Source organism: Mobula birostris, chromosome 9, assembly GCF_030028105.1.
Source record: "Mobula birostris isolate sMobBir1 chromosome 9, sMobBir1.hap1, whole genome shotgun sequence".
Lineage (NCBI taxonomy): Eukaryota > Metazoa > Chordata > Chondrichthyes > Myliobatiformes > Myliobatidae > Mobula > Mobula birostris.
This window is the reverse complement of record NC_092378.1, coordinates 127,559,136-127,569,374: the sequence shown is the minus strand read 5'-3', so window position 1 is coordinate 127,569,374 and position 10,239 is coordinate 127,559,136. Positions and strand designations below refer to the sequence as shown.

At 42.5% G+C, this 10,239-nt stretch overlaps 1 protein-coding gene across 1 annotated transcript; it reads right to left on the bottom strand.

Annotated features, from left to right (window-relative positions):
* Positions 1 to 2,938: 2,938 nt before the first annotated feature.
* LOC140203463 (inositol 1,4,5-trisphosphate receptor-interacting protein-like 2) lies at positions 2,939 to 4,997 on the bottom strand. Its single transcript, XM_072269522.1, has one exon. It carries the CDS (start codon positions 4,724 to 4,726, stop codon positions 3,269 to 3,271), a length of 1,458 nt encoding a protein of 485 aa, XP_072125623.1. The 5' UTR covers positions 4,727 to 4,997; the 3' UTR covers positions 2,939 to 3,268.
* Positions 4,998 to 10,239: the final 5,242 nt, after the last annotated feature.

The following is a 10,239-nucleotide window of genomic DNA, read 5'->3' as shown; positions in this document are numbered from 1 at the left end:
AGGTGAGAGTAGTGTTCGGCACGGACTAGAAGGGCCGAGATGGCCTGTTTCCATGCTGTAATTGTTATATGGTTATATAAGTCACTTATAAGTCAATAGCATCATAACATTTTAAGTAATATTTGGATATTAAACATACAGCACATATTTCCCCGTATGAACATATAAAATCATTGCAACACACCAATATCACTGAATCAGTGGGAGCTATGGGCTGAATACTGGTTCCCTGCGACAAGACAGTCCTAGCGAGGGGTGATGGGAGAGACAGCGATACTCGAAGGGGGTTCCTTATGTCCAGTCTATTCCGCAATTTAGTTTTCGTTGCAATCATTGCAGAAAACGCTGCTTCGCAGCGATATGATGTTGGAAATGGAAGCAATGTTTTCAGTGCTTTCGTGGCTATCTCAGGATATTTAGCCTGGATTTTGATCTGGAATGCCGGCAGAGATGTTATGTCAAACATACTTTTCAGCCCGCCGTCATTTGCAAGCTCCAGTTGATCTCCCTCCCGCGCTGACATGGATGACCTGTGGGTGATGACCTCGCATGCATAATGGCTGAACAGTGGGTGTGACAGGGAATGAGGAAAGGTGCAGCTGACTCATATCGCCAAATCATATTGTTTCCTTGCAGCCCGGTAGCACGTGCCTTGCGGCCCGGTGGTTGAGGACCGCTGCTTTAGGATGTACCTTGTGGATTTTGGGCTGCTGATCATGAAAATCACCATGAAATTTCCTTATCACACACCATATATGAAATTGTCAATATTTGTTATTTCAATTCATAATTCAAGTCAGACTAACTGATGCCAATATTAAGGAAGGCATTTTTGTTGTTCCACAAATCAAATAGGTCATCGATGACGGGCAATTTGAAGAACATTTAGTGGGACCAGAGAAAATCGCATAGACGGCATTCAATGATGTTAAAAATTTTCTTGGCAACTACAAAACACCAAACTGCATTGACAAAATGCTTCAAGCAACAAAACCATGAAGTGCAACATGTCACTAAAGATTCATTTTCTGCATTCCCATTTAGACTTCTTCCCTGCAAATCTTGGCACTGTCAGTGATGAGCACGGTAAAAGATTTCACCAGGACATTTCAATCATGGAGAAATGGTATCAGGGCAACTGGAATCCATCAATACTGGCTGATTATTGTTGGACACTTAAGCGAGAAGCCTCAGATACTGCGTACAAATGGAAGTCATCAACGTAACATCTTTAGCTTAGTTAATCTATTGCAAAGCATCTGCACCATTATGCATTTAAATGCATTATATTCAACAAGCATTTATTGTTTCTCCAAATTGCTACGTGATACAAGTAGCCTTAAATTATATTTGTGTTCAGCTTCAAGTGGTCTATCACAAATAAAGAACAGTTCTGAGGAAGCAACACTTTTGAAAAAGTTTGTTGTCCAGTGCAATTGATAAATGAAGCAGCTGACAATCAATTCTTGGATTAACAGAATTTGAAACTTTTTGGATTTATCTATAAGACTGATGTCATCAAGATGATGCAAATTGGTCACATGGTCTACAAGGCGCCATGATAAGCCTGGCATCACACTGTAAACACAATTACTGAAATTGGCTATTGGGAGTCTAGCAAAAGCAACAAGGAATAGCATATATCACTGGCTTACAAGAATGCCCATCAGCTATTTGAGAGTTCTCGCCCACCATGTTTACCTAATAACTGTTAGAGGCCTGTCATTCGACAGCCTGTCTTTTATTTCACCAGGCTACTATTTTGTCAAAGGCATGGCCATTTAGATACAAAATCAGTGGAATGAATGGATTGCCTTATTTGCCACTTTTAAAATAACTATAAACCAGTAACACAAAGAATGCTTAAGACCAATTTTTCTGTGAAATGTTCTAGAAGATACCAAAAGGGTAGGGGTGGGTGGCAAAGATTTAAATTAATTGGTGGAAGGGTTAACTGGAGATTACACTCTGTGTTCACTTTATTCAGCACACCTGTATTACACCTGCTCATTAATGTAAGTTTCTAATCAGCTACTCACGTGGCAGCAACTCAATGCATAAAAGCATGCAGACATAGTCAAGCGGTTCAGTTGTTCTGACCAAACATCAGAATGGGGAAGAAAAATTATGTAAGCAACTTTAACTGTAGAATGGTTGTTGATGCCAGATAAGGTGGTTTCAGTATCCTAGCAACTGCTCATTTCTTGGGGTTTTTGCACACAACAAGTCTAGAGTTTTCAGACAATGGTGGGGAAAGACAAACAAAAAAAAAATCAGTGAGCAGCAGTTCTGTGGGCGAGAATGTCAGAGGAGAATGGCCAGACTGGTTCAAACTGGCAGGAAGGCGACAGTAACTCAAAAAACCATGAATTGCAGCTGTGAAGAGCATCTCTGAATGTACAACATGAAAAATCATGAAGCAGATGGGCTACAGCAGCAGAAGACCACGAATATACAGGAGGTACCTAATAAAGTGGCCACTGACTGTAAAGAAAACATTTTCCACTTTAAAGCAATGATACAGAGCTCACTGCCTGGAAGAATGAAAGGGGCAGAAACTCGATACATTTAAAAAGTAACCAGCCGTACACCTGGAGAGTTACAACCTACAAAGCCACAGACTGAGAACTGAGAGTTCCAATTCAGCTGATCTCATTTTCTGTAACCTAAACATTCCAGTATATTTCCATGATTCTGGGAATTCAACAGTTGACATTAAGTTATGAGAGTGCCTTCTGTAATCCTTCATTTTGTACATTTTAGGCTAACATCTCCCACTGAGACTTTTTTTTTACACAGCTGGTGATGATAAAAAAAAGTGCAAGTAATCCACTGAATAGGTGATAGGAAGCCAGTGACTCTTAACAATAAGCAGAGGGAAGGTCACAAAATTTTTTTAAAAATTTACATAATTAAAAAAAATAAATCAAAAGGAAAGTAATTCAAATAAGCATTTATTAACAAAATAATAAATTACCTAGACTTAAATGCTTTAAAAATTTACACATCTGAGTAAAAGCTGACTTTCAATATTAAGTGCACCTTAGAATGCTGTTTACTGGAATGAGAGCAACTAAATAATACTGTGACACTGCCTTCTGGTCGATTGGGGATATAACAATAATTTCCAAAGATAGTGTCACTGGGAATGAGATGCAATAAATTAAAATGCCCAATGTACAATTTAACAGATATGAAAAGCAGAAAAAGATTGACAATGTTATTACGTTAATATGGAGACAGATTCAGGCATCACCACCTTTCCGCATTAATAATTCCTGGGCCAGCATTTATGATTATTTAACCTCATTATTAAGTGTGCTCGATTCCATGTATTCAAGAGTTGAAAGGAAACCATATCCAAAAGAGCAGCATCAAACCCAGCCAGGAGGTTCACTGGCAAGACATCCTTAATTTTCCTTGGCACTGTCAAGAAGTCTGGGATATTTTTATTCCCTAGGAAAAAGTGCATCAGTTCCTGTTGCTGCAACCGTTCCCTCCAGAACTTAATTAAGTCCTCTAATCGTTCCATTAGGAATTTTTCATCCCATGCATCCAGGGGGCCTTTCAACAGCAGATGAAAAAGGGCCGTCTTCATGTTGTAGGAGCAAAGGATTGCGTTCCACTGAATCGAAAATTCCTGGTCAAAATCTTTGCAACCCAGGTCTCGAAGAGCTTTCAGAATCTGTAGGCATTTCAAGTGGCAGGAGTTGACTGGAGTTTGAACCTTCAGCCAGTTCAGGAGCTTCTGCTCGTGCTTTGAGAGATAGACATGCCAAAAGGCCGCTGGTTTCAAAGGCCGGAGAACTGGCTCCGTGCTAGTCCAGGGCTGGGCTACCAGAAACACTGAATCACCCACATGCACAGCTGGAATTAGTCGCACTGACATAGAAATGTGACAGCACACGTAATCGGACTTTGGCAACAGTTTCAGTATCAGTTGGTCATTGACCACAGATAGGGTGAGGGAGCATCGCTCTTCACACTGGTATCTGATGACATTCAGGCATCTGTGCATCTTGCTGTAAAACCACCTCAGCACCTGGGTGGATGACAGAGCTGACTTCTTCTGAAAGTGGACACAGAAACAATCAGCAAAAACTTTCCTGTACCTTGACCACTCGGAGCTGCAGGAGGGTATTAATCTGCAGACAGCGGTTCCCCTCAGACTGAAGGGTAACTCGTTCCTCCCGATATCAAAGGCGGGCTCTAGCTTCAGAAGCTGGGGCACTTTTATTGGGATAAGAACATCAAAACAGTCCGGGCTGTTAATCTTATGCTGTTCATACGCACTGCCAATCTGAACGAAGTCCCCTCGAAATGTCAGCGTGAAATCCTGGTGCTCGGTTTTACCAACTTTTACAAGCTCGCTGACTATCTTGGTCACATGTGACTTGCTGTGTCCTAGGACGTGGGGAGACAGTTTCAGCTGCTGTTCGTAGTAATGCTCCAAAACTATCTTCCTGACGTGAGTTGATGTTGCTCCCCGGAGAGGCGAGGGTTGCCGAGGCACCAACCAAAGGCAGTATTTGAGGAGACAGTAACATATCAGGAACACCAAGGAGTACCTGTACAGCGGGGAGTCGCCGACTTCCTCTGTGTCCGGGGATCCGCCCGGCTCTGTCTGTTGCTCCCCGCTCAAGACCTGATGGAAGCACAAGAAAGCGGTGCACAGGCAGGTCGCCAAAAGCCCAAACACTCGCCCGCTTGGAGAGTGGACTGGCATGGTCTGTTTGGATTGGTACGGGGTGATGATTAGCCCATTCCTACCGGCTCCGCAGCCACGTGGAAACACCCAGTAAAACTCGCAGCGCGGTCCAACTCCGCCACAGTACCGACCCGTCCGAGACTCTCATTCTTCCCTTCTGGACAACCCAACACAGCAAACCGTTACTTAGTTTGAAACTTCCTCTTCCGAGGGAAATAGATTTGCGTCACATTTTCTATGAGCGAAGAGGAAATGCCACCCTTTACATCGCGGAATCCTAGTTTTAAACTATAATCTATTGTGCCGCGGGGTTCCAGTACATTTTTAACTACTTGCGCGCCTCTGTGCATCGCCGCTTTCTCTAGGTTTGGTTCAGACCCTGCATTCTGAGAAAAGCAGGAGCACGAACTACCCGTTTTAACTCATGGAGCCCAGCTCGAAGTTGCAAAAGAACGCACTTGCAAACTGCCAGGCGGGTTTCTTCCCCGCCTGTGTTTCGGTGCACCATGTATGGGCGGCAATTTGACGTTTGAGTTCATTTCAGCCGAAGGGTATTTCCCACCCCCTCCCCCGGAAAAGTTTAGTTAACTATAATTGGAAAACAAGTGTTTCTATTGTACTTAAATTGTGCGAATTATCATTTGCATACCACATCACTACCCTGAAAAGAAACGATGTTCATTATTCACAGACCCAAAATAGGAGATAATGTCAAACGTGAGAAAATCTGCAGATGCTGGAAATCCAAGCAATACCCACAAACTGCGGAGGAACTCAGCAGGCCAGGCAGCGTCTATGGAAAAGAATTAAACAGTTGTTGCTTCCAGCAGAGAAAATCTGCAGATGCTGGAAACCCAAGCAACAGACAGAAAATGCTGGAGGCAAATAAAAGCATTTCCAGTCCCGAAGAAGGGTCTCGGCCCAAAACGTCGACTGTTGTCTCTTTAAAAGAGATGCCTGGCCTGCTGAGTTCCTCCAGAATTTTACGTGTGCTGATAGGAGATGACGTACTTGGCACAGGAGCCGAGGGTGTGCTGGTGCAGTGCAGCTCTGAACTTGAATGTTGGTTAAGAACAAGAAACGTGGCCCAGCAGAAGTCTCAGCTCGCTAAGGTGGTGGTGATGGGGGGTCAGAACTCATGGAGTTAATTCAGCACAGAAATATGCCTTTGATCCACCAAGTTCACACCGACTGTCCCATTTACCAGCACGTTGCGCCTTGGTTATTTAAGTTCTCATCCGGATGCTACTTAAATGTTGAGCAGTCTGTTGCAGATTGCAGCCATCCTCTGGCAAAAAAATAAAATTTTCTCAGATCCCTCTAAACCTTCCTTGTTACCTTAAACCTATCGATTCTGGTCTTAAGCATTTCAACCAAAGGGAAAGGTTTCCTACCAATTACCTTATCCATGCTTCTTACAATTTTGTACCCGTCCATCGAGTTCCCCCTCAGCCTCCAATGCTGCAAGAGAACCAAACCCAGTCTAAAAGGTCTCCTCAAAACGGAAACGCAACTTCCCAGGCAACACCCAGATGAAACTCATCTACACCTATTCTGTGTTATGATGTCCTTCCTCTAGTGTGGTGACCATAACTATCTAAAATACTCCAGCCACGGTCTATATGTTTTATGAAGTTGGACTGTACCAAGATCCCCAGCTCTTTTAGCGGATGCCTTCATCACCACCCCATCTGCAGTGCCACCTTTAGAATCATTTACACCAATGCCCCTTTGTTATCCCCTGTCCTTGTCCCCAACCTCCGGGCCGCGAAGCATGCAGGGGTGCAGCGGTAGCCGGAGTGCACCCAGCACGTCTTTAAGAAAAAAAGCCGAAATAAACAAGCTAGTTAATTAGGTGCTGCCCAGAAGCCAGTCTTCATTAGAGGAACTGAGGTGGAGAGGGTCAGTAACGTTAAATTCTTCAGCATTAAGGATCGACGTTTCTCTCTCTGAAAAGTGTCAGAGGATCTGTCCTGGGACCAGCACGTAACTGTCATTACAAAGAAAGCACGGCAGCGCCTCTACTTTATTAGCAGTTTGTGTAGATTTAACATATCACCTTGATCCTGACAGCCCTGTCTTTTCAGCCTGACTGGACTGGTGTTTAAATTGACCAAACAATGTAACAGCTAAAGGCTCCAGCACCCTGGAAAGAGGAGTGAACATCGTGTAGAGCAAGTGAAATCGCCAATCGCCTCTGATCTGGGTCGACATTTACGTGCCGGGCGACACCCAATTAATTAACTTGTTTATTTCGGCTTTTTTCTTAAAGATGTTCTGGGTACGTCCCGGCTACCGCTGCATCCCTACATGCTTCGCGGCCCAGTATCAGTCTGCAGCCCGGAGGTTGCCTTATTAGACCCCCAAAATGCATCATCTCACTCTGAACAGTTAAAAACGCCCAATATTATAATCACATCAGTAAATGTGTATAGGAATTGTGTTATTCATGGATGTGGCTGTACGCAAAGTCAGTTTTTATTGTCCATTCCTAATTTTCCATTAAGAAGTGAAGCATACTCCAGAACTATTGCACTACTGGTGAACTTACTTAAGAATTAAGAATTGACTAAGAATTGAAACATAGAATATTGCTAACTTTGAGACTTTTTATGTATTTAATCTTGTAATGTAACAAAAGTGTTGTTGCTTTTTGCACCTTGTGGTACATTGGGCAGCATTTTTTTTGCCATCTCCTTAGCATTTGCCTACTTTTTTTTTACGAGGCTAACTTGACACTCAAACCAGCACAGATGATGGAGCCAGCCAGATTCGAACCTGGGACCATTTGGCTCAAAGTTCAATGCTGGTGCCACTACACCACCAGAAATATAACAAAATGGAACCTCTGTAATTCCACCACTACACCACCAGAAATATAACAAAATGGAACCTCTATAATTCCAAAGTGTTTTTCTTTAAGGTAAATGCGTATGTGTCAAGAGGCATGTAATGTCCTAATCATTATTCATTGTGATATACTGCTGGCCTTGAGAACTGCAGCAGAGGAGCTGACCTCCAGAATAGTTAACAGTCAAAACATAGCCTGAAAACTTGTACAAAAAACAAACTTTGTAAGCTATAATTCAGAAGCAGCCTCCATCCATGAGGTGTAGAGGTGTTTCTCATTTCTCAAACAGAGAGCCTGCAGAGAGACTTAGGTAGTTTAGGGGAATGGGCAAAGAGGTGACAAATGAAATACAATGTTGGAAAGTGTATAGTCATGCATTTTGGTGGAAGAAATAAATGGGCAGACTATTATTTAGATGGGGAGAGAATTCAAAATGCAGAGATGCAAAGGGACTTGGGAGTCCTTGTGCAGGATACCCTAAAGGTTAACCTCCAGGTTGAGTCGGTGGTGAAGAAGGTGAATGCGATGTTGGCATTCATTTCTAGAGGTATAGAATATAAGAGCAGCGATGTGATGTTGAAGCTCTATAAGGCACTCGTGAGACCACACTTGGAGTATTGTGTGCAGTTTTGAGCTCCTTGTTTTAGAAAGGATATATTGACATTGGAAAGGGTTCAGAGAAGATTCACGAGAATAATTCCAGGAATGAAAGGGTTTCTGTATGAGGAACGTCTGGCAGCTCTTGGGCTGTATTCCCCGGAGTTCAGGAGAATGAGGGGGAATCTCATAGAAACATTCTGAATGTTAAAAGGCCTGAAGAGATTAGATATGGCAAAATTATTTCCCATGGTAGGGGATTCTAGGGCAAGAGGGCACGACTTCAGGATTGAAGGACGTCCATTTAGAACAGAGATGTGGGGAAGTTACTTTAGTCAGAGGGTGGTAAATCTGTGGAATTTGTTGCCACAAGCAGCTGTGGAGGCCAAGTCATTGGGTGTATTTAAGGCCCAGGTAGATAGTTTCCTGATTAGCCAGGGCACCAAAGGGTATGGGGTGAAGACAGGGGAGTGGGGATGACTAGAAGAATTGGATCAGCCCATGATTGAATGGTGGAGAAGACTGGATGGGCCGAATGGCCTACTTCTGCTCCTATATCTTATGGTCTTATGCCAGCAATATACCAATAAACATGTGTTTGAAGAGATCCGCTCTGTTTTATGTTTTGGTTCATTGTAAGACCTAGTGAAAGATGCAAGACTCTCTGTATATATTGCTGTTTTTCAGGCTGAAGATTAGAATTCAATGTTCAGAATGTGAATTGCCATTCCATGTTATTAAAACAGTTGCTATGTTTTAACAAGAGTGAAGATCATACCAAATTCATTTGCTTTCTGTATAGCAGAGAGGAAAGTATGCAGATTAATCTATACTGTTTAATATCATCCTACCACGCATAATTATCAGGAAGAGGTGAGCAATTGCTGTTAAAGTATTTCCTTTATTTTCAAAACTTATTCTATATATCCATGCTTCTGACTAATATACACAATGGCTTACTTTCTGACGACCAGGGCTGTTTTTTCTGCTCTGGGAACTGTTCCTACATTTAAGTATTATTATGTGCTGTACATAATTATAATCCCCAACAACAGGGCAATCAAGTGATTAAGTACATAAACTAATCCAGGGGGCTTGCCAGTATTCCCCAACTTCCTCAATATTCCCTTAATCAACTTCTTTTGGTTCTAACTGTTTCCAACATGCATGTGAGTAGAACACACGTGCCAATCATGGGACCCAGTTCTGGGATTTTCAACCATTTCTTAAAGGCACAAACCTGAAGTTCCATCACTAAACCTGACAAATTTTACTCTGTGTGTCCCCAAAATATTTTGCAAAATCCTTAATTAATTGCATCTTATTTATATTTAAATCCAGAAACCAGCTGTTGTTCCTATATTATGTATTGATATTTATTTCTGAAATAATGTGTTACAGAAGAACTTACAATTGTTTCAGAATTGAATAAACAATGGGGCACATTGTTCTTAACTCAGTCTGCTGATTATACTCATTTACTGTGCTGCTCTTGCAGCCCACTTGAGAGCTTGCTGATTCAGATATCCCGAAGGGCAGAGTGAATCTGCAAGTGTGGACTAGGCTTCTGAAAGTGGATTCTGAAATCATACCCTGATTGCTCTTTGGCATACGACTGGTGCTATGACCCTTGGGCTGGAGACTGTTGCACAGAGCAGCACTGTACATCAGATTTCTAAGTCAGTTTATGGATTTTCCAGCTTCTTCCAATTTCTGCAGCTGCGAGGGATCGGTGTATAATATATGTATGTATGCAGAGTGAGAGGTTGTAGCCTCTATTTGAATATGGAATACATTGTTGGATAACGTATGACAGTGCATTTTGGTAAAAGGAACAATAGAGCAGACTATTATTTAAATGGGGAGAAAATTCAAACATCAAAGGTGCAAAGGGACTTGAGTGGGGAGCATTAGGGGGAACTTCTTCACTCAGAGAGTGGTGGGAGTGTGGAACGAGCTGCCACCTGATGTGGTAAATGCGGGCTCACTCTTAAGTTTTAAGAATAAATTTGATAGGTGCATGGATGGGAGAGGTCTGGAGGGTTATGGACTGGATGCAGGTCAATGGGACGAGTGGAATAAT